This window comes from Oncorhynchus kisutch, linkage group LG13 (assembly GCF_002021735.2).
Source record: "Oncorhynchus kisutch isolate 150728-3 linkage group LG13, Okis_V2, whole genome shotgun sequence".
In the NCBI taxonomy this organism is placed as follows: Eukaryota; Metazoa; Chordata; class Actinopteri; order Salmoniformes; family Salmonidae; genus Oncorhynchus; species Oncorhynchus kisutch.
The window spans coordinates 9,051,728-9,077,584 of NC_034186.2; the positions used below are offsets into that span (position 1 = coordinate 9,051,728).

At 43.3% G+C, this 25,857-nt stretch overlaps 1 protein-coding gene across 1 annotated transcript in view; it reads right to left on the minus strand.

The window, feature by feature from the left end:
- Window positions 1-16,488: 16,488 nt before the first annotated feature.
- Window positions 16,489-25,857, minus strand: part of LOC109880506 (DENN/MADD domain containing 1B) — a 231,854-nt gene continuing 222,485 nt past the window's right edge. The window contains exons 21-23 of the mRNA XM_031838030.1: window positions 18,181-18,311; window positions 17,578-17,797; window positions 16,489-17,415 (exon numbers count right to left, since the gene is read on the minus strand). Of these exons, the coding sequence (XP_031693890.1) occupies window positions 16,489-17,415; window positions 17,578-17,797; window positions 18,181-18,311 (1,278 nt within the window). The remainder of the gene's footprint in view (window positions 17,416-17,577; window positions 17,798-18,180; window positions 18,312-25,857) is intronic.

A 25,857-nucleotide genomic window follows, 5' to 3' on the forward strand; every position in this document is an offset into this window, starting at 1 on the left:
ATCATATGACGTTGCGACCAGAATATTCTCAAAATAAGAAGTCAAAATTACGTTGTGTGCCAGTTGGGTTCACACAGCCTGCCCATTGGGTTCATACAGCCTGCCCATTGGGTTCATACAGCCTGCCCGTTGGGTTCATACAGCCTGCCCGTTGGGTTCACACAGCCTGCCCGTTGGGTTCACACAGCCTGCCCGTTGGGTTCACACAGCCTGCCCGTTGGGTTCACACAGCCTGCCCGTTGGGTTCACACAGCCTGCCCGTTGGGTTCACACAGCCTGCCCGTTGGGTTCACACAGCCTGTCCGTTGGGTTCACACAGCCTGTCCGTTGGGTTCACACAGCCTGTCCGTTGGGTTCACACAGCCTGTCCGTTGGGTTCACACAGCCTGTCCGTTGGGTTCACACAGCCTGTCCGTTGGGTTCACACAGCCTGTCCGTTGGGTTCACACAGCCTGCCCGCAGCTCTTACGACATGTTATTGGAATATTTGAGTAAAGTTACTTGTGTTACTCATCTGTGCTGTCCTGCGCCTGACTATATTGGTCCCATTGACTGGGTGTGGCCGGTCTGGGTGTAGCTGCACCAGCTTCACCCAGACCACAACATGATGGCCACAATTAGGAATTACTGCAGGGTCTTACTATCACCCAAAACAACCCAAATGTTTCCCAAAATATCCATATGAACCCCAAAGTACCCAAAACAACCCCAAACAGGTACCCAAAAGAACCCCAAACAGGTACCCGATAGAACCACAAACAGGTACCCGATAGAACCACAAACAGGTGCCCAATAGAACCCCAAACAGGTGCCCAATAGAACCCCAAACAGGTACCCAATAGAACCCCAAACAAGTACCCAATAGAACCCCAAACAGGTACCCAATAGAACCCCAAACAGGTACCCAAAAGAACCCCAAACAGGTACCCGATAGAACCCCAAACAGGTGCCCAATAGAACCCCAAACAGGTGCCCAATAGAACCCCAAACAGGTACCCAATAGAACCCCAAACAGGTACCCAAAAGAACCCCAAACAGGTACCCGATAGAACCCCAAACAGGTGCCCAATAGAACCCCAAACAGGTGCCCAATAGAACCCCAAACAGGTGCCCAATAGAACCCCAAACAGGTACCCAATAGAACCCCAAACAAGTACCCAATAGAACCCCAAACAGGTACCCATTAGAACCCCAAGCTGTTTTGCTGAAATCTGTGCAAATGGCACATGAATTGCTTTTCCTAAGATAACCCTATACTTATCTGTAAGACATAGCGGTCACATGTAGAGGATGGAGCTCGGTTGTAAAAGCTCTTTGGTGAGATCAGCAAACATAAATTGCATTACCAGGTTTTGTTGGCACCCCCTAATCGACAACCTTTCTATTTTTCATAAGTGAGGGCTGCAACAGTTCAGCCATGAAGGATGGACCTGTCAATGGGCCCAATATAGTTTTATAATAGAGTCTATTTTAAACATACCAATGCAAAGCTGACAACTTCAACCTTTCAAATCTAGATCCCAATGCGAACAGTTAGAATTATGATTTCTATAGGAAAGGACAAAAACATCACACTAAGATGATATATTAGGACATGCTGGTAAAGTTCTTTCAAAATGTAGACAATTTCAGCTAATTGAACCCTGCAGATTGTCCTCAGACAACACAAAACATTACTAAGCAAATAGTATACCTTAGAAGTTGAAACGGTGTAATCGCCAAATCCTACCCAGGTCTATTTTTATATTTAAAAAAAATATGAATTAAGCAATTAACATCCCATCATGCTTAGGGTCATGTATAAATAAGTCCAGTTGCCCATTATATTGTCTACCATGGCTAGAAGAAGAGATCTCAGAGACTTTGAAAGAGGGGCCACGAAAACTTATGGGAGATTCTGGAGTGATCCCTAGACAGCGTTTTCCACCACCATCAACAAAACACCAAACGATGGAATTTCTCATGGAAGAATTGTGTTGCATCCCTCCAATAGAGTTCCAGACAATTGTAGAATCTATACCAAGATGGATTGAAGCTGTTCTGGTGGCTTGTGGCCCAACGCCCTATTAAAACACTTTATGTTGGTGTTTCCTTTATATTGTCAACAGTATATATTAGCCTATTATCTACACTTTATCTGATATTATGGTCTCTCCTCCCTCTACTGGTCTAGAGCTATAGAATTCTGATGAGTACTCTTACTGAAAGACATATGTCGGTCTTAGTGTCCTCTTTTTAGGTCTAGATGCGTCAAATCTGGGAGTTAATGCCTTTTGAGGGCTTATTTTATCTAGCCAAATGTAGGTGGAAATCACAGGAGGGTGCAGAGGGGAGAACGGCTCATAATCATGTCGGGAACATAGTTGACCGAATATACGTTTATTATTTACAGTCTGCATAATATCTTTGAAAGATCCCCTGTGGCTTAAATGTTGATCAATAAGGCTTGTTTCACTTCAGGTGCATTATCCATTGTCAATAAACGTTAACGCGCAGGATTCACCTGTAAAACACTGAGGTCAAGTGAGCCGACACTGGCAAAACGCAGTAAAGCCATTTGAACTTCAGTCAGCTACTGAATTCAGGTGCATGAATAAACAACATTTTAGAGTATTGCGTGTTTTCCCGAAGGGAAACAGTAGGCATTCTCATACTCAGATAAAGGTGATAGCTATAAATCATTCCAAGCAAACAGATGGAAGCATATTTGTTCAATCTTCCACAATAGAAATTATACCAAATTGTTTATTTAATTTCTGTGCCATATTAAAAAATGACTCTGATATCACAAGTTGTGTGAGTTTGAGTTTGAGTTTATTTTTATTTTTACAGGGACAGTGCACATTAATCAACATTTCAGTAAAAGTGCCGGTTTTAGCCAACCGGTTAATTTTCAACCGCAGTCCTTGGGCAGGTTATTAAAAACAATTACAATATAGACAATAGCAACATAGAACAAGCAAGACATAGCATACAGACAGAGCAACATAGGACAAGCAAGACGTAGCATACAGACAGAGCAGCATAAAACAAAAAGCAGCAAGACAAAATTCATAAAAGCAACAAAGTGTTTCCACACCTCACAAGCTACAGACAACAGACAACATGGAGAGTGGCAACACACAGCTAGGGACCACGTTCACAAATCTGATTGACCTTTAGCCATGTCTTCAAGCATTTGGTGAAAGTGTGATATGTGGTGCAGTTATGTGTGTCTGATGGCAGTGTATTCCAGACATGGGAAGCTCTCACAGAGAATGCAGATTTACTAAAGGTGCTTTTCCTTAGGGGAACTATACAGTCACCTCTCATGGCAGACCTTGTGGATCTGCTGCCATATGTCTGGGTTTTCTGTTTAACAAAAATATTGAGTGGAGGGGGAGCCAGGCCATTGAGGATGTTGAATACAAGACATACAAGACACACACCAGCCTTAGACCAGCAGATCTCCCTTCCCAACTAGGTTGTATGTAGTATGAGTAATGAGTAATGATTTGTCTGTTTTCTCGGCATCTGTCATTTTGTCTTTGATTGACATGCTTCACCTATATTTCAGGATGACATTTTAAAAGTTCTGTGAGGCAGCAGAGACATATTACAATGAATTTTGAGGGCATATAACTCACATTTTCCACACACAAAATGTATTTATAAATATATTTTGTGATGTGTACCATTAGTAGATCATTAATCCAGAGTGATGACTACTGCATACTATAAAATGCCCATATTATGCCAGTTTAAAGAGGTTTTGTGACGTGTTTTACTATCAGATCAATAATCAATTGTCATGAACATTTCAAAATATAACATGCCCATATTATGCCAGCTGCAAGATTAGAAAAATACTTATTTTGTTCTATTATAGTAAACTATCCTGTCCTTCTTCAACAATAAATAATTAAGTGTCCCACTTTGGTCTCAGGACAATTTGTGTTTGAAGAAAAGTCATTGATCCTGTGTTTATTTAGTGTTTAGTGTAGTAGAGTTCTGAAGCTATATAGAATGTAATCAAGTTGGGAGTTAAGACAATGGGAAGATTCTGGAAGGTGTTCTGGAAAGCATGTTTTCAGAAAGTGCCCATACTCACCCTACTTAAAAGGGAAAAATATCCTTCCCATATCTATCTACTGTTTCTTCTTTCTCTTGTGAATGTTAATACTGGTGTTATACATAGAATAATAGGCAATCATTTGGAAAGGTGGAATTATATTATGTTTATAATAATTGACCACTATCTAAAGGATCAATGTATTTATACAGCTATATTTTATATTATATTAGACCACTGCTCCCGAGTGCCGCAGTGGTCTAAAACACTGCATCTCAGTGCAAGAGGAGTCACTGCAGTACCTGGTTTGAATCCAGGCTGCATCACATCCGGCCGTGATTGGGAGTCCCATAGGGAGGCGCACAATTGGCCCAGAGTCATCGGGGGTTTGGACGGGGTAGGCCGTCATTGTAAATAAGAATTTGTTCTTAACTGACATGCCTAGTTAAATAAAAAAAATAATGTTAACGTAGTTTTTGGAGCAATTCAAAAATGTAATTACTGTGTTGATAATGTATTATGTATTATTATAATGTATGCTATTAATATATTATTCAAGAATATAACACCAGAGCTCTGTGCAATAGTTTTAAGAGAAATCAATCAATAAATAAAAACATGTTTACAGTCTGGATTACACCCAGATTGATTACAAAATGACACATAAATAGAATGTATAACAATACATTAACATATAAATATAGGCATAATAACATCAGAAGCCATTTGAAATCCCTGGTGGAAAAACAGACGTGTAGTTTTCACCTCCACCATTCCTACTGTACAGCACCACATGGTTTGATGTTTTTCAAGCTATAACATATACAATTTCCTGAAATGAATTGCACATTTTTTTTCTCTAAAAACAAACAGAGAATTAGTGTATGTGTTGGTACCCTCTTCTCTTTGACATAGGGGTTATCTATGTCGACTGTAATAGGACTACTTTATTATTATTTTTTAAATATAAAGAATTGATAGACCAAGAAAAAGGTAGTTCTTTACAGTGGCACAACTTTGGTTTTAGAACAGCCTACCCGCCCGCTCGAAGACGTTTGCATGGTCCTAAAGCACACCGTGCCCTTTCTGAACATAATTTATGATTTATTTCATCCATTCTGAACGTTAATGTATAATTTATGCTTAATTTCAACGATTTAAAAAAATTATGGTCTTCTACGCTAATGTAAATAAATGTATGTCTATTGTAAGAAGTACACATTTTTAAACCTTATATCACATTATCTGTAAAATAGTAAATTAGTAAAATACTTAATTTTCTAAGTGATTCATCTACTCCATACTTTCAGGTCCTGTAGACTTCCAAACCAAAAACCATTGGCTATAACAGAGTAGGCTTAAGTTAACTGGTACACCATTTGGCGGTCCCTATGGCAGTATCTTTTGAAGAACCCTTTTGGGATCCATGTAGAACCCTTTCGGGTTCTATGTAGAACTCTTTCCACAGAGGGTTCTACATGGAACCCAAAAGCATTTTACCTGGACCTAGAGCCCTTTTCCTAGAAGTGTAGCCTAGGTTACTGATACAGTCAAGTAGCCTTCCTTTTATCCTGTTGAATCTAGGGGGCACTATTTTCATTTTTGGAAAAATAACATTCCCAAAGTTAACGGGCTATTTTGTCAGGACAAGATGCTAGAATATGCATATAATTGACAGCTTTGGATAGAAACACTCTAACGTTTCCAAAACTGTAGAAATATTGTCTGTGAGTATAACAGAACTGATATTGCAGGCGAAAGCCTGAGAAAAATCCAATCAGGAAAGGGACTCTTATTTAGAAAGCTCTGCGTTCCTATGTGTCCCTATTGAGCAGTGAATGAGATATCAACCAGATTCCCTTTTCTATGGCTTCCCTAATGTGTCTAGTGTCACAATACATAGTTTCAGGCTTTTATTTTTAAAAATGAGCCTGAAAGTCAACATTGCGTAAGTGGTCAGCTGGAGGCTCTCAGAGTGTTTTGTGCATAAAAGACAAATGCGGCCATTGTTTCTCTCTTTCCTACTAGGAAGCCACCTGTCCCGGTTGATATATTATCGAATAGATTTTTGAGAAACACCTTGAGGATTGATTATAAACAACGTTTGCCATGTTTCTGTCGATATTATGGAGCTAATTTTGAATATTTTTTGGCGTTGTCGTGAACGCAATTTCCTGTCGAATTCTCAGGCAAACGTGAAGAACTAACGGAGTTATTTCGGCTACAAAAATAATATTTTTGGAAAAAAGGAACATTTGCTATCTAACGGGGAGTCTCGTGAGTGAAAACATCTGAAGCTCATCAAAGGTAAACGATTTAATTTGATTGCTTTTCTGATTTTCGTGACCAGGTTGCCTGCTGCTAGCTAGGCATAATGCTATGCTAGGCTATCGATAAACTTACACAAATGCTTGTCTTGTTTTGGCTGTAAAGCATGATTAAGAAAAGGCTAAGCTGTGTTTCAATATATTTCACTTGGGATTTCATGAATATGAATATTTTATAGTAATATTTTTTGTCCGTTGCGTTATGCTAATTAGTGTCAGTTGATGACAATTCTCCCGGATCCGGGATGGGTCGTTCCAAGAGGAGTGAAAATGATCAACTTTCACAGGATGAGAGAAAGAAAAAGGACAAGATGTCAAGCAGAGGTAACTGTCTCCAGACACACACGTTTTATTGAGCCAAGTCATGGATCCAAGTGTCCACTGTGATTTAACATGTACATTATGACCATGGTCTCTCTTGTGAACAGAGTAAGCCTCAGCCAGAGAACTTGTTTGAACCAGAGGCTGGAACACCTGGCAGGCCAGAAGAGGACCATCTGCAAGCTGAAGGCTGGATTTGCTGCCAAGTCTCAGCGGCTGATACGGCCCCCTACAGAGAAAGAGAAGCTGGCTGACAGCAAGAAGCTAATCTTGAAAACTGTGGCAGCTCAGAACAATATCAAACATTTTAAGGCTGAAGAAGTAACTGTGGTCTGGAAGTCCCGAGTGGAGTAGTGGTCTAAGGCACTGCATCTCAGTGCTAGAGGCGTCACTACAGACACCCTGGTTGGAATCAAGGCTGTATACCAACCGGCAGTGATTGGGAGGCCCATAGGGCGGAACACAATTGGCCCAGCGTCGTTCGGGTTTGGCTGGTGTAGGCCGTCATTGTAAATAAGAATTTGTTCTTAACTGACTTGCCTAGTTAAATACAGGCTCAAAAAAATCCATCACTGTTCAATGGACCACAAGGAAGGTAAATCAGTCATATGTGTGTAAAGTATCTAGAACAGTGTGGTAGAAAGTTGTTGCACCTTAAAACAGTCCAGCAGTATTTGGGTGCACAGTAGGACAGAGATATAGTGTATTTGGGTGAGCAGTAGGACAGAGATATAGTGTATTTGGGTGAGCAGTAGGACAGAGATATAGTGTATTTTGTTGAGCAGTAGGACAGAGATATAGTGTATTCTAGTGAGCAGTAGGACAGAGATATTGTGTATTTTGGTGAACAGTAGGACAGAGAGATAGTGTGTTTTGGTGCGCAGTAGGACAGAGATATTGTGTATTTTGGTGAGCAGTAGGACAGAGATATAGTGTATTTTGGTGAGCAGTAGGACAGAGATATAGTGTATTTTGGTGAGCAGTAGGACAGAGATATAGTGTATTTTGGTGAGCAGTAGGACAGAGATATAGTGTATTTTGGTGAGCAGTAGGACAGAGATATAGTATTTCTGGTCTTAAAAAAAAGAAAAACATATCCCAATGCCCCAGGGCTGACACTGCCCTGTGTAGGGTGCCGTCTTTCGGATTGGACGTTAAAGGGGTGTCCTGACTCTCTGAGGTCATTAAAGATCCCATGGCACTTATCGAAAGAGTAGGGTTATTAACCCTGGTGTCCTGGCTAAATTCCCAATCTGGCCCTCAAACCATCATGGTCACCTAATAATCAGGATAAAAGCCTTCCAGTCTTTGCACAGACTACTATTTGTCCTCCTTACGTCATTCTCATAGTGACTCCTCTTAATGGCTCGTCACCTCTGGCATTTAGCCACCGTTATCATATTGCCTTCATATTAGGACATGCAACCTGTAGAGTCACAGAAATAGTTTCATGCATGTAAGACCATAGGAACAGACCTTGGCACTCTACAGGATTAACCAATACATGTCATCCTGCTGACTCCACTGAAAGGGGAACCCCTGTTCTGGAAAAAACCCCAAGAGGTGTAACCACAGTTGGCCATAACATTTACAAGAATAACCAGGTGCATGTCTAATGATGTCCAATGACCTAGAGCACAGAGTGCCCTAGTTTTGCTGGCTCCTTCTGAAATAAATAATTGGCACATATGTACTGAAAAGTTCACAATAAGAGGCACGGCAGCATTAAAGAGCTGCAGAAGATGAAGCTGTGGATGCACAGAAAGCACTAAGTGCCTGGCCGGAAGCAAGCCTCCAGAGAGAAGGCCTCCAGAGAGAAGGCCTCCAGAGAGATGGGCTCCAGAGAGATGGGCTCCAGAGAGATGGGCTCCAGAGAGATGGGCTCCAGAGAGAGAGCCTCCAGAGAGAGAGCCTCCAGAGAGAGAGCCTCCAGAGAGAGAGCCTCCAGAGAGAGAGCCTCCAGAGAGATAGCCTCCAGAGAGATAGCCTCCAGAGAGATAGCCTCCAGAGAGATAGCCTCCAGAGAGATAGCATCCAGAGAAAATCAACAGCTTCATGAGCACACTCTGGCCTTGGAGAAGAGCAAGCGGCTATGAGAGTCTGGCTATGGAGAGCCAGACCACAGTCAGAGTTACGGGAGTTAACGGCCGAACACAGGGCACTGGAGAACGAACACCAATAACTCTTCTCTGAGTTCCACACCGTGTCAGCCGAACACCAGGAGCTGATCCCAGAAATCGAAGACATCCAGATCAAGCTCCAGGATACAGCTGGTGAGCATTTGAACCTCCAGTCTGAGCTCAAGACCATTGATAGGGAGCATAACAGCCTCCTATCTCAGCATCAGGCCTCACTGAAGGATAAATGCTCCAGCTTGAAGTTTCAACTTCAAGCGAACCAACTCAAATCCCAGATCACAGAGGAGCAGACCAGGAACACAAAGCCCCAGAATGACCTTGATTCTGCCATCACTGAACAACAGAAGGAGACCAGAGCTGTCTGCTCAGAGCTGGAACAGGCTGTGGCCAAGGAACTAGATGAGTCAGAAAAACTCTCAGACCGGTTGAGGGACTTTAACCAGCAGCTTCATGAGCAAACTCTGGCCAGGAGATCAATTTCTCACAAGATGCTGAACTCACACACTCAGAGAGTCTGGATACTGAGAGCCAGACTACTAATCACAGAGCAACAGGAGTTTAAAGCCAAGCACCAAGTGTTGGAGGGTGACCACCAATACCTCCTCTGTAAGCGCCAAAGTCTTCAGGTTTTCCTCACTGAGCAGCAGAAGCTGCTAGAGGAACACCACCAGCTGTCTGCATAGCTACAGGGGTTGAGGGACAGTCTGCTGTCCTAGCACCACACTGCTAGGTCTCTGACCTGCTCCCTGTAGGCCGTCTCATTGTCGTCGGTGAACAGGCCTAACACCATAGTGTCATCTGCAAACGTAATGACGGTGTTGGAGTCGTGCGCAGCCACGCAGTCAAGGTTGAACAGGGGGTACAGTAGGGGCTCCTGCGTTGAGGGTCAGCCTGGTGGATGCGTTGTTGCCTACCTTCACCACCTGAGGGAGTCCCGTCAGGAACTCCAGCATCCAGTTGTAGAGGGAGGCATTTAATCCCAGGGTCGTTAGCTTATTGATTGGCTTGGAGAACACTATGGTGTTGAATGCTTAGCTGTAGTCAATGAACAGCATGCTCACATAGGTGTTCCTCTTGTCCAGGTGGGAGAGGGCAGTGTGGAGTGCAATAGAGATTGCATCATCTGTGGACCTGTTGGGGCAGTATGCAAATTGGAGTGGGAAAAGAGGGTCTGGGTTGATGGTATCGTGAGCTATGACCAGCAGTTCAAAGCATTTCATGGCTAAAGATGTGAGCGCTACGGGGTGATAGTCATTTAGACCGGTTCCCTTGGCGTTCCTAGGCACAGGGACTATGTTGGTCTGCTTGAAACATGTAGGTATTACAGACTGGGTCAGGGAAAGGTTGAACATGTCAGTGAAGACACTTGCCAGTTGGTCTGGCCCTGTGGCCTTGTGAATACTAACCTGTTATAAGGACTTACTCACATCGGCTACGGAGAGCATGATCACACAGTTGTCCGGAACAGCTGGTATTCAGTGTTGCTAGCCTTGAAGTGAGCATAGAAGGTATTTCACTCGTCTGGTAGGCTCGCGTCACTGGACTGCTCACGCTAGGGTTTCCCTTTTGTAATCCGTGATAGTTTGCAAACACTGCCACGTCCGACGAGCATAAGAGCTGGGGCGCCAGGTAGCCTAGTGGTTAGAGCAGGTAGCCCAGTGGTTAGAGCATTGGACGAGTAACTGAAAGGTTGCAAGATGATTGAATCCCGAGCTGACAAGGTAAAAATCTGCCGTTCTGCCCCTGAACAAGGCAGTTAACCCACTGTTCCTAGGCCATCATTGGAAATAAGAATTTGTTCTTAACTGACTTGCCTAGTTAAATAGGTACAAATGAATAAAGAGCTGCTGTAGTAGAATGTCATCTCGGTCTTGTATTGACGTTTTGCATGTTTGATGGGGGTCGGATGGTGTAGCGAGATTTCTTATAAGCATCCGGATTAGTGTCCCGCACCTTAAAAGCGTCAGCTCTAGCCTTTAGCTCAGTGAGGATGTTGTCTGTAATCCATGGCTTCTGGTTGGGATATGTACGTACGGTCACTGCGGGGAAGACGTCATCGATGCACTTATTAATGAAGTCGGTGACTTATGTAGTGTACTCCTCAATGCCATCAGAAGATATTCCAGTCTATGCTAGAGAAACAGTCCTGTAGCTTAGCAACCATCATCAGACCACTTCTGTATCAAGAGTCACTGGTACTTCCTGTTTGAGTTTTTCCCCGACACCACTACTCTGTCATTCCGATGTATAGCTAGATTTATATTTACCATGTCCTTGTTCAGCCAAGACTCAGAGAAACATAGAATATTACAGTTATTCAGATTGATAGGATCGTCTCAAACCAAGCTCATCCAGTTTATTCTCCAGTGATTTAACGTTCGCCAATAGAACGGAGGGTAGAGGCAATTTATCCACTCTCCGACGTACTCTCGTCAGGTATCTCACACGCCTCTATAATCGCTGTCTCCTCCTTCGAGTGTCAGCCTCCTGGAGAAGTGACTTCAGTGCCCTCCTGGAGCCTCAACGCAGCAATGCTATCCGGATGGCCAAGGAAACCAAAGTACTGTCCAGAAAGCTCTTGGACCTGAACACCCAGCTGTGCGACAGCCTCCACACTGAGACCTCAACGTGTCACTCTGAGCTATCAAATCAATGCCTGCCATGATGGGGACACTTACAGCGGAGCAACAGAGTACTGGGCAACAGAGTATTGTGCCAACTGGAGAGACACTGATCGAACACAAGAAGCTCCGCTCTGATCATCGCTCCCTCACAGACGAGCACCAGAAGTGGTTATCGTAGGGCACCACAGTGTCCTGCAGCTGGACCCTAAGGAGCACTTCACTATGGCCACCACAGCCACAGAAGACTCCATAGTGGGTATGACAATGGCAATGTGTTCACTGTTGAAAAACCTCAAGGAGAAGAGGAGAGTGAAGTGAGCAGATTGTCAGATCTGGAGTTGCCAATCCCTTCCCACTCCTAGCAAACAGCAGTCATAGGTTAATGGAGTTGCCTGATATGTCTACAGCTTCTAAATGTCATTTTGAGGTAAATAATCAACTTTCATTAAAAGGAGAATAGAATTGCACTGATCTTTCGTATTATTATTTATTGAGAGACTTGAATATGGAATACAGGAAAATGTTGCATATACATGAACATAATGAATGTTTAAGTTCACAGTGGACACAGTGGATAGAGTTGCACCACTCAGTCCACAGCATGTTACATTCACCTATATGTTGTTTTCTTCTCTGCATTGAGAACATACAAGTAAGTTACAGTACCATGTCAAGTAAGTTTGTACACACTAGACTTCAGTAGGTTGTACACGGCATATTCAAATCATTACAGTACCATGTCTAGGGACAAGGTGAATGAATGAACTGTGTCCCTCTCAGTACTGTCAGTCACTAAATGGATGTTTTACAAGACAAGCGATATGCCTCCGTTAGTTTTCTTGACAATCAGTGGTTTTGATCTTTAATATCACATGGGTATTAGGAAAAAGGGAAATGTAATCATAAGAGAATAGAAGCTGTCAGCTTTTATCCTGTTTTCTTCTGCATCAGCATGTAAGTAGTGAGACAGTAACCAGACATTCAGTCATACAAATACCAGCTGTTCAGTACACTGATAAGCAGCCACACAGGATTCCTTGCCGACTGTGTTAGGAAGACATTGCTCAAGTAAACCAATCACAATCCACAGCAGTTAAATACAGTAGTCATGTAGTACATGAGAAATAAATTCAGTTTGATAATAAAATAACTACTAAGTACAGTATTTCAACACCATGTTTGTAAGGCAAGGATATTGGACAATACTACCGGACCTGACACCGTCTTTCTTTCTCTCCATTTGATTTGATTAACAAACAAAATGAAGAAGAAAAGAACCATTCAACAACTAAATAAGATTAGCAGAACTCGGGTAATATTTTGAAGGAAAAAAACGAAAACATTTTGAATTTAAAAAGACATCATTCATATATACATGCATAACAAAAAACTGAAAAATAAAGTCAATTAATTGCAAGAATTTCTGCCACCTCATGAACTGAAATACTGTAACATGCTTTAGTGAGTGACTGGATGGAAAATGGTTTGAGTTTTTAACACCTTGTTTTAAATGATACAAAACACCTCTTTTCCCCAAAATAAGATCTAACAACAATAACATTTTAGGTGTTTGTTCTGTGAATCATGATACAATATACTACATATTATCAGACTCCTTTTAAAATACTGTAATCAGGAGAGAAAAAAAAACATGTCCAATCATTGAAAATAATATTTCATCATTCTGAAACAAAGCTTGAAATAACTACACAGAGAACATCTTCCAACAAAGAAATAGCAAGATCATTCTCTATTTTGTTCAGTCAGAAAGATCATTCTCTATTTTGCTCAGTCAGAAAGATCATTCTCTATTTTGTTCAGTCAGAAAGATCATTGAAATAATAGCACAGAGAAAAGCACTACCAGCACACACAGTAAGCTAAGCTTGATTATAAACATGGAAAACAGAGATAGAATGACAGTTCAACCTATTTGATCTACTAGACTCTATGTTTCATAGGTTAAAGAACTGACAACATACATTTAAGGATGTGGTTTAATCTCTGAGTCTCATCACCGAGTGGGCCAGTGGTTTTACATGCAGAAACACTGCAGACAACAACTATTGAAATGTTGAGAGGACTTGACCTCTTTGAAAAGATCCACTACGCGGAAATCATTCCTCCATTTCCTGGTTCCTAAAATTCGAACAGGTCACGACAAAACAACCAAGTATTGTATAGAGAATCATCATACCATCTAAACCGCTATGAAATATATTTTCAATAACCACATTTTTTTTATTTTCAGCTGTTTGAAGCTGGTGTACAAAATCGAAAGTAAAAGACCCATAAACTAAGCATAGAAATAGAGCATATAGAACAGATCTACCGCTTCTAAGACTGGCTTTCAATGAGAACGACAGATCTATAACTCTGAATTTTGTCAGGTCACCCAAAAAGTTACATATAGCAGCCTAAAGACACATTAGCAATGGCATTTTCTCCCTGACACCTTGTGTTGACCACACGGAGTATTACTCATATACTGTAAGGCACACCCTTCATTCTTACACACAAACCCACATTTTGGCCAAATGACAGACAATCTAATGAAACCATCAGTTAATCAATGGATTTACAAATATGATTATCAATTACCTGATCTGATGACAATTCATGAATAGTGGTAAAGTAAAAATCTATTCAGAATTTGGAAACTTTAAATGTTTTTTCTTTTTTGCATAGTATATTGACAGCTTTCAAACTTCAAAACTGTCCAAATAAGTAATATTTTGGGGAGTGAAATAAAGCGGGCCAACAAATTGTACACAGGCCCTTTCAAATCCAAATGAATAGCGGAGACGAGGGACTTCTCAGAACCACGGCGAACACTTTACAACCTCATCGTTAGCACAGCCCGGCAGTCAGGGAGGGAGCTACCGCTAAATTGGCACACCCAACAGCACTAGAGAAAACTGGCTAAACTCATCATCATAACATAACCACAAACAAGCACTGGACAATACTTTCTTCTGTCTGTATGTACTATAGTGGTAATATAGTGAGTGGTCACAATCTCTGGACATTACTCAAAGGGCTTGCATTCTCTCCATGGGAGATTTCTTTTTAAATCACTTCAGACATCTGTCCATACTCTCTGAAGAGAGCCGTATTGCTTCGTTATCCTTCTACAATCATCTCAAGCCTTCTGGTAAAACACAGTGTGAAAGCATCACCTCAGTGTTTAGGAGAAAGCTTGCATTTCATTTGGTGTGTGCACATAGCAACGATTTTAGTTTGTGAAATCCCACTCCACCTAAAGCACTCAACTCTACTGGCCTCCATTTTAGCTGTCAGCCTCCATTTTAGCTGTCAGCCTCCATTTTAGCTGTCAGCCTCCATTTTAGCTGTCAGCCTCCATTTTAGCTGTCAGCCTCCATTTTAGCTGTCAGCACCAAAAACCAGGGGGAAGGACGGAAGAGAGGAGGATGGAAAGATATTTTATAAGATGGTGAGCAAGGAAAGGTGAATGAAGGGAGCATGAAGAAGTGGAGAGAAACAGAGAGAGAGATGGAGAGAAAGACAGAGATGGAGAGAAACAGAGAGAGAGAGAGATGGAGAGAAACAGAGAGAGAGATGGAGAGAAAGACAGAGATGGAGAGAAACAGAGAGAGAGAGATGGAGAGAAACAGAGAGAGAGATGGAGAGAAACAGAGAGAGAGAGATGGAGAGAAACAGAGAGAGAGAGAGAGAGAAACAGAGAGAGAGATGGAGAGAAAGACAGAGATGGAGAGAAACAGAGAGAGAGAGATGGAGAGAAACAGAGAGAGAGATGGAGAGAAACAGAGAGAGAGAGAGATGGAGAGAAACAGAGAGAGAGATGGAGAGAAACAGAGAGAGAGATGGAGAGAAACAGAGAGAGAGATGGAGAGAAACAGAGAGAGATGGAGAGAAACAGAGAGAGAGGATTGTCTATTTATTCCTATCAGCGGTTTACACAGCTCCTCTTCTCCTTTATGTCCTGACAAACAGGAGCATCCTGAGAAACATACATCTCTAAATAGACAAAACGGAGCAACATATATTAAACTACCTTGACTATCTTTACGTGCAGTGAAAAAGCTGTCCATTTTTCCACATTCATGACATGTGACAGTGGATCTAAGCAGATCAAACATTTCCAGAAGTAACAGCTATAAATATATATTAAGACATTTTAAGACTGAGCCGTGCCAAAAGCAAATCACAGCTCTGTTTAAGGCATCGTGTTAGGCAACTATACAACGGAACTGTTACTTAGGTCGGGGGGGTTACTTTGTGTCTTTACAATACTTTCAGATCTGAGGAAAACTAAATGTCTTCTCTATTAACTAAAACACACTCATATTTTAGGACCATGTAAATGAGTAATATGTACCATTTCATGTGAGTTAAAATCCACCACATATTTTCCCTTTGTTTACACGGTCAGTCTTTGTTTACACGGTCAGTCTTTGTTTACACGGTCAGTCTTTGTTTACACGGTCAGTCTTTGTTTACACAGTCAGTCTTTGTTTACACGGTCAGTCTTTGTTTACACGGTCAGTCTTTGTTTACACGGTCAGTCTTTGTTTACACGGTCAGTCTTCGTTTACACGGCCAGTCTTCGTTTACACGGCCAGTCTTCGTTTACACGGCCAGTCTTCGTTTACACGGCCAGTCTTTGTTTACACGGTCAGTCTTTGTTTACACGGTCAGTCTTTGTTTCATTTATTAGACGGTTTGTTTAAATTCTGTAGCAGGTTAAAAAGAGAACCGAGATGACCGGTCTTTAACTCAGACCCCTAAACTTGGCAGGAAGAGGGGAAAAAAACAAGGGTAAGTCAAAGAGTCGTATCCGGGCGAACACACGCATCATCTCCAGTTGCCTGGCAGTGTCACGGCGACTTCCTGGTCTGTTTTTGACTTCCTGCGGTCCAAGGTCTGTTTTTGCATTTCTTCCCTCAGTGGTTAGGATTTGAGGAGGGCAGTCTGATTGTAGATCTGTGGTTAGAGGCAACTTCTACCTCAACCACCCCTGTTCCTTCCCATGTCCCTGCTTCTGTCTCAAGACTTGTCTGTGGCTTTGCTGTGGCTGTGGTTGTTGTAATGGGTATTATCATGTGTGTTGTTGTTTTTGCAGTGGACCTGGGACAGTTGTAGGCTGGTCTGAAAGTCTGAGCCGAGATGACACATGGAATCTATCTCCTCCAGAAGTCCTTTCTCCTGGACCTCTGCCCCTGAGACCCTGTCCTGTTCTTGCCCCAGCTCCTCTCCCTGACCCATCTCCTCTGGGCTCTCTCTCTCCCAGGGCACCAGCACTGAAGGCTGCCTGGCCTTCACCCCCAGACTCTCTCGGTTCTTGCTGCCCTGCCTCTGGAGACTCTTGTCCTGGTACTGCCTCATCGTTTCCTTGGACAGCACCTTCCTCCGCAGGATGCTGGAGGTGGTCTGGGGTTTGGACTCAGGGCTGAGCAACTGGGGGTTTGGGGACTCTCTAGTGTGGGTTAGCGGTGGTGTGTGTGTTGCCAGTGGAGGATTGCATGTGGAGGCACGAGTTGGTGCTGGAGACCGGTTGGATGAGATGTGGTGGTCTCCCAGGGATGGTGATGGAGGTGTGGGGAGCGAAGACTCCTCTGGACAGAGCTGAGAGAGACAGATAGCGGGTGTGTCATAAAGGACCTGGGGATTAGGTTGGATTTTATTCTGGGCCTTGGTCTGAGGGGCCTGGGTCTTGGGCTGGAGATTGGGGACCTGGTTGTCCTGCTCTGAGGCTGGAGCTAGGACGGGTGGAGAGGATGTTGAGAGGATATGCTTTTGCCTCTCGAGGCTGCTCTTGCTGGGCTGTCTACGTGGGGAGGGGGGCAGGTGCTTCCCGTGGAGGGCACCGTCATCCTGCCAGCCCCCTCCCTGTTCTCCTCCTCTCCCCACCACCCCACTGCCACTAGTACACACCTGGGGCAGGTTGCTCTCACTGACAGGGTTGGAGGTGTTCTAGAACACAGATAAACACACAGAGTGGTTTAGACATACAGATGTTTTCTCTTACCGGTGCCTCATAGCCAATATTGTCCAAGGCGTCCAGGCTCTGTCTATCTACTGTATGTATCTGGGGTTAGATTAGTGCGGTTTAGATGTTACAGGTATTTCTCTTACCGTTGCCTTGTAGTTGATGTTGTCCATTGAACTGAAGTCCAGGCTCTTGGCGGCGCTGAGTTTGCCGTGCTCTGTGCTGGTGGTGCTCAGAGAGTCCAGGATCTCCTCCAATAGGTTCATCTGGCCCGTGTGGGAGGAGTCTGTGTCCAGCTCCAACGAATAGGATTCGTCGCTGTCCTCTGTGTAAGACGCCACCTCCCCACTGTCCTCAGACGAGATCCTGAAGGTGAGAAAATTACATTAGAAAAAACTCATCAGGAAATCAAATCAGCCAATTAAATTCAGCAAAATGAATCCGCAAATCAATGACTACATAAAATTCAGAAAATACACAAATCAATTCTGTATATAAATAATTAAATAAATAAGCCTGCAAATATTTCATCAGATCAATGATCATTTCATGAATATTGATCTGTCCAAGAGGCTATGATCCAAATGCAATAAGTGTACTTTAGGACTAAACCACTGGAGGGCAGCATTGGTATGGGTAGGAGGATGAAGAGGGATTAATACATAGATACATGTCAGATATCAGACATACTCAAACTACAGTACACTGGGACTCTATCGGCATCGGCATATTCTAAATCAGAGCCTTACTTGTTGGCAGTGTCCTCTTCATCGCCATCGATGGCAAAGTCAGGACATCCCATGGGACACTTGGTGTCATAATGCTGTAAAAAAACAAAAACACAACCAGCGTTCCTCAGGTGACTCATGGTGAATCCCATCTGAACATGACAACATCATGACTCTGGATGGTGATCGTGCTGTACTGTGTTTGTAACATGGAGACAGGGTGTTAATCACAGTCTAGTCCAGTCCACCCCACCCCAGTCCACCCTACCCCGAGCCATCCTATTCCAGTCCACCCTAATCCGGTAAAGCCTGCCCCAGTCCAGCCCAATATAATCCGCCCCACCCAGTCCACCCCAGCCTACCCCAGTCCAGTCCACCCCAGCCTACCCCAGTCCAGCCCAGATAAACCCAGTCCACCCAAGTCCAGCCCAGCCTACCCCAGTTCACCCCAGCCTGCCCCAGTCCAGCCCAGTCCACCCAAGTCCAGCCCAGCCTACCCCAGTCCAGCCCAGACAAACCCAGTCCACCCAAGTCCAGCCCAGCCTACCCCAGTTCACCCCAGTCCAGCCCAGACAAACCCAGTCCACCCTACCCTAGTTCACCCCAGCCTACCCCAGTTCCCCCCAGCCTACCCCAGTTCCCCCCAGCCTACCCCAGCCTACCCAAGTCCAGCCTACCCCAGTCCAGCCCAGTGCCTGGTACCTCAGATCCAATGTGTTTAATAAGCCACCTGTGTAACATGTTTAACGGCATCTCCCTCCTCCCCCATGAGCTCAGCCCCAGACCTGGTATTAAACATGCCTTTATCCACTGCACACGTGTGATCTTTTACTCAGTCTCTACCTCTCTTTAAATGTCCCTCTAATTCTCAGTCTCTACCTCTCTTTAAATGTCCCTCTAATTCTGTCTCTACCTCTCTTTAAATGTCCCTCTAATTCACAGTCTCTACCTCTCTTTAAATGTCCCTCTAATTCAGTCTCTACCTCTCTTTAAATGTCCCTCTAATTCACAGTCTCTACCTCTCTTTAAATGTCCCTCTAATTCAGTCTCTATCTCTCTTTAAATGCCTCTCTACCTCACTTTTCGTTTGTCTAGACCTCTCACACCGACTCTCCCTTTCTCCATTGTCCTCTACCATCATCTCTCCATCCCAGTCTCTCTCTCTACCTTCACACCCATATTTCACTCTCTATACGCAGCCTATAAAATCAGGTTTGCCACATTATCAAAGCCTGTAACTTTCCCTGGCTCCCAGAGAGCAACCATGACCTATGACAGAGATAAATAAATAAAGAGAGAGAGAGGACAGGTCCAATTGAGGGAGAGAAAGAGGAAAAAGGGGAACTAAAACCCCTGAAGACTGAGGGGAGGGGGGAAACATTAGGGCATTGCACCAACCTGGTCTTGATTAGCTGACACAGTGCCAGCCAGAAGGGAGGAATGTAACATGTTGCTGATCTCTGCTCAATTAGGTGCACACACACACACACACACACACACACACGTCATGGTTCTTGCTGCTATTTAGCCTGTTTATTTGAGCACTGGGGCGTGTTTAGGGAAGCGGGCCCTTTCAGTGTGTCTGATAGACCATACCCATCTCATAACCATACCCACCTCAACCCATCTCATAACCATACCCATCTCATAGACCATACCCATCTCATAACCATACCCACCTCAACCCATCTCATAGACCATACCCATCTCATAACCATACCCATCTCATAACCATACCCACCTCATAGACCATACCCATCTCATAACCATACCCATCTCATAACCATACCCACCTCAACCCATCCCATAACCATACCCATCTCATAGACCATACCCATCTCATAACCATACCCATCTCATAACCATACCCACCTCAACCCATCGCATAACCATACCCACCTCAACCCATCTCATAACCATACCCACCTCTACCCATCTCAACCCATCTCATAACCATACCTACCTCAACCCATCTCATAACCATATCCACCTCAACCCATCTAATATTCATACCCACCTCAACCCATCTCATAACCATACCCACCTCAACCCATCTCATAACCATACCCACCTCAACCCATCTCATAACCATACCCACCTCAACCCATCTCATAACCATACCCACCTCAACCCATCTCATAACCATACCCATCTCAACCCATCTCATAACCATACCCATCTCAACCCATCTCATAACCATACCCATCTCAACCCATCTCATAACCATACCCACCTCACCCATCTAATATTCATACCCACCTCAACCCATCTCATAACCATACCCACCTCAACCCATCTCATAACCATACCCACCTCAACCCATCTCATAACCATTACCCACCTCATCCAGCCCTCCCTTTCCTATGATCGTAATTGTATGCATGCTAGATTCCCGACCCCTACCTAAATACTGTAGGACGGACAAACGATACAGAAAACAGAAAGACATCTGCAAACAAAAGTAACCTGGATGAATACACACTATGAAACAAACATAACTGATTTATCATACAGTGGAAGTAGAATGGCTATTGGAGAAACAGTCCAGCCAAGCTAACCCAGAAACAGTCCAGCCAAGCTAACCCAGAAACAGTCCAGCCAAGCTAACCCAGAAACAGTCCAGCCAAGCTAACCCAGAAACAGTCCAGCCAAGCTAACCCAGAAACAGTCCAGCCAAGCTAACCCAGAAACAGTCCAGCCAAGCTAACCCAGAAACAGTCCAGCCAAGCTAACCCAGAAACAGTCCAGCCAAGCTAACCCAGAGATAAACATGCATCGCATGACAGACTGAGAGAAAACTGGAAAAGTCACTCTCTCCTCTGTCTCTACCTCTCTGTCTTGTTCTATTGGTCTCCATCTCACACTCAATTCAATTCAATTCAAGGGCTTTATTGGCATGGGAAACATGTGTTAACATTGCCAAAGCAAGTGAGGTAGACAACATACAAGTGAATATATAAAGTGAAAAACAACAACATTTAACAGTAAACATTACACATACAGAAGTTTCAAAACAGTAAAGACATTACAAATGTCATATTATATATATATACAGTGTTTTAACAATGTACAAATGGTTAAAGGACACAAGATAAAATAAATAAGCATAAATATGGGTTGTATTTACAATGGTGTTTGTTCTTCACTGGTTGCCCTTTTCTCGTGGCAACAGGTCACAAATCTTGCTGCTGTGATGGCACACTGTGGAATTTCACCCAGTAGATATGGGAGTTTTTCAAAATTGGATTTGTTTTCGAATTCTTTGTGGATCTGTGTAATCTGAGGGAAATATGTCTCTCTAATATGGTCATACATTGGGCAGGAGGTTAGGAAGTGCAGCTCAGTTTCCACCTAATTTTGTGGGCAGTGAGCACATAGCCTGTCTTCTCTTGAGAGCCATGTCTGCCTACGGCGGCATTTCTCAATAGCAAGGCTATGCTCACTGAGTCTGTACATAGTCAAGGCTTTCCTTAATTTTGGGTCAGTCACAGTGGTCAGGTATTCTGCCGCTGTGTACTCTCTGTGTAGGGCCAAATAGCATTCTAGTTTGCTCTGTTTTTTTGTTAATTCTTTCCAATGTGTTAAGTAGTTATCTTTTTGTTTTCTCATGATTTGGTTGGGTCTAATTGTGCTGCTGTCCTGGGGCTCTGTAGTGTGTGTTTGTGAACAGAGCCCCAGGACCAGCTTGCTTAGGGGACTCTTCTCCAGGTTCATCTCTCTGTAGGTGATGGCTTTGTTATGGAAGGTTTGTGAATCGCTTCCTTTTAGGTGGTTGTAGAATTTAACAGCTCTTTTCTGGATTTTGATCATTAGTGGGTATCGGCCTAATTCTGCTCTGCATGCATTATTTGGTGTTCTACGTTGTACACGGAGGATATTTTTGCAGAATTCTGCGTGCAGAGTCTCAATTTGGTGTTTGTCCCATTTTGTGAAGTCTTGGTTGGTGAGCGGACCCCAGACCTCACAACCATAAAGGGCAATGGGCTCTATGACTGATTCAAGTATTTTTAGCCAAATCCTAATTGGTATGTTGAAATCTATGTTTCTTTTGATGGCATAGAATGCCCTTCTTGCCTTGTCTCTCAGATCGTTCACAGCTTTGTGGAAGTTACCTGTGGTGCTGATGTTTAGGCCAAGGTATGTATAGGTTTTTGTGTGCTCTAGGGCAACAGTGTCTAGATGGAATTTGTATTTGTGGTCCTGGTGACTGGACCTTTTTTGGAACACCATTATTTTGGTCTTACTGAGATTTACTGTCAGGGCCCAGGTCTGACAGAATCTGTGCATAAGATCTAGGTGCTGCTGTAGGCCCTCCTTGGTTGGTGACAGAAGCACCAGATCATCAGCCAACAGCAGACATTTGACTTCGGATTCTAGCAGGGGGAGGCCGGGTGCTGCAGACTTTTCTAGTGCCCGCGCCAATTCGTTGATATATATGTTGAAGAGGGTGGGGCTTAAGCTGCATCCCTGTCTAACCCCACGACCCTGTGTGAAGAAATTTGTGTTTTTTGCCAATTTTAACCGCACACTTGTTGTTTGTGTACATGGATTTTATAATGTCGTATGTTTTACCCCCAACACCAATTTCCATCAGTTTGTATAGCAGTATTGAGTCGAAGGCTTTTTTGAAATCAACAAAGCATGAGAAGACTTTGCCTTTGTTTTGGTTTGTTTGGTTGTCAATTAGGGTGTGCAGGGTGAATACATGGTCTGTTGTACAGTAATTTGGTAAAAAGCCAATTTGACATTTGCTCAGTACATTGTTTTCATTGAGGAAATGTACGAGTCTGCTGTTAATAATAATGCAGAGGATTTTCCCAAGGTTACTGTTGACACATATTCCACGGTAGTTATTGGGGTCAAATGTGTCTCCACTTTTGTGGATTGGGGTGATCAGTCCTTGGTTCCAAATATTGGGGAAGATGCCAGAGCTAAGTATGATGTTAAAGAGTTTTAGTATAGCCAATTGGAATTTGTTGTCTGTATATTTGATCATTTCATTGAGGATACCATCAACACCACAGGCCTTTTTGGGTTGGAGGGTTTTTATTTTGTCCTGTAACTCTTTCAATGTAATTGGAGAATCCAGTGGGTTCTGGTAGTCTTTAATAGTTGATTCTAAGATCTGTATTTGATCATGTATATGTTTTTGCTCTTTATTCTTTGTTATAGAGCCAAAAAGATTGGAGAAGTGGTTTACCCATACATCTCCATTTTGGATAGATAATTCTTTGTGTTGTTGTTTGTTTAGTGTTTTCCAATTTTCCCAGAAGTGGTTAGAGTCTATGGATTCTTCAATTGCATTGAGCTGATTTCTGACATGCTGTTCCTTCTTTTTCCGTAGTGTATTTCTGTATTGTTTTAGGGATTCACCATAGTGAAGGCGTAGACTCAGGTTTTCCGGGGTCTCTATGTTTTTGGTTGGACAGGTTTCTCAATTTCTTTCTTAGATTTTTGCATTCTTCATCAAACCATTTGTCATTATTGTTAATTTTCTTCGGTTATCTATTTGAGATTTTTAGATTTGATAGGGAAGCTGAGAGGTCAAATATACTGTTAAGATTTTCTACTGCCAAGTTTACACCTTCACTATTACTGTGGAACGTTTTACCCAGGAAATTGTCTAAAAGGGATTGAATTTGTTGTTGCCTAATTGTTTTTTGGTAGGTTTCCAAACTGCATTCTTTCCATCTATAGCATTTCTTAATGTTACTCAGTTCCTTTGGCTTTGATGCCTCATGATTGAGTATTGCTCTGTTTAAGTAGACTGTGATTTTGCTGTGGTCTGATAGGGGTGTCAGTGGGCTGACTGTGAACGCTCTGAGAGACTCTGGGTTGAGGTCAGTGATAAAGTAGTCTACAGTACTACTGCCAAGAGATGAGCTATAGGTGTACCTACCATAGGAGTCCCCTCGAAGCCTACCGTTGACTATGTACATACCCAGCGTGCGACAGAGCTGCAGGAGTTGTGACCCGTTTTTGTTGGTTATGTTGTCATAGTTGTGCCTAGACGGGCATATGTGGGAGGGAATGCTGTCACCTCCAGGCAGGTGTTTGTCCCCCTGTGTGCTGAGGGTGTCAGGTTCTTGTCCGGTTCTGGCATTTAGGTCGCCACAGACTAGTACATGTCCCTGGGCCTGGAAATGATTGATTTCTCTCCCAGTCTGCATCTCTCTCTCTCCTCTGTCTCTACCTCTCTGTCTTGTTCTATTGGTCTCCATCTCACCCTCTCAGTCTGCATCTCTCTCTCTCCTCTGTCTCTACCTCTCTGTCTTGTTCTATTGGTCTCCATCTCACCCTCTCAGTCTGCATCTCTCTCTCCTCTGTCTCTACCTCTCTGTCTTGTTCTATTGGTCTCCATCTCACCCTCTCAGTCTGCATCTCTCTCTCTCCTCTGTCTCTACCTCTCTGTCTTGTTCTATTGGTCTCCATCTCACCCTCTCAGTCTGCATCTCTCTCTCTCCCTCTTCTATCCCTCTTTCTCTCATTACAGATGACTCAGCTGCAGTTGAAGAGAAATGGAGAGAGAGAGAGAGGGAGAGGTAGAGAGAGAGAGAAGGAGAGAGAGAGAGAGAGAGAAGGAGAGAGAGAGAGAAGGAGAGAGAGAGAAGGAGAGAGAGAAGGAGAGAGAGAAGGAGAGAGAGAAGGAGAGAGAGGGAGAGAGAGAGGAGAGAGAGAGAGAGAGAGGAGAGAGAGAGGGAGAAGGAGAGAGAGAGACAGTGAGAAGGAGAGAGAGAGAGAGAGAGAAAGAAGGAGAGAGAGAGAGAGAGAAAGAAGGAGAGAGAGAGAGAAGGAGAGAGCAGCGCCAGGAAAAGATGTAGCAAATTATGTGTAATACTGAAAATGAAAAGGTCCAGACTATTTCATGAAATCTGTCAGTTTGGAGGACAGATGAGAAACCCATTCGTTTGTTTAAACGCACACTAAATCACTAAGCTCACTGTTATGAGATGTGGTTCAATAGCTCCTCTGCAGGGTCACCTCTACTGGCATGACAATGGACCTTCTTACTATCTGTCAATATTTGTTTGAATAATGTTTAGTTCACTGATGCGATATACTCAATGGTGAGTTATTCTAGTCATTGTCAATACCTACGCAGCTACACATATTCTGTGGCAATAAATCATTTAAATGTACAGTAAGTTGACAGCCATCTTTTCACTTAACATAATTTATTGAAGTACAATTCTGGTGAAATAAAACCTGTATATTCAATATGGCAAATACTGCTAAGTCATCCTCTAAAAAAGGAACAGTGTCATGCTTTCCAAACGGACTGAGCCAAGATATCAAATCTATATTGAGGAGAGCTCATGCCAGTGACTCTATGAAACCTTCATGTACAATACAATAAATCTAGATTTCACCCCTCTGGTTATATGAGAGGAAAATAGTAATCACCGTCCAATTCAGACAGAAATATTTGGAGAAATAAACTTTTTCTCTCTCTCTCTCTCTCTCCTCGGTCTGCTTGACTAATTATGTGACGCGGCGAGCATGCGGCTGTGCACTGCGGGCAACGACGGATCGCCAGCGACATTAACTACCGGCTCTACATTATACATTTCATATGGTGTTTCTGAGTGGCCACTGATCTCACAGCTTGGCACACTACGTGAGATATGCCTGGAACATGCACACAAACCTTATAGACAGAGAGAAAGCGAAGGGAAAGAGAGAGAGAGAGCGAGAGAG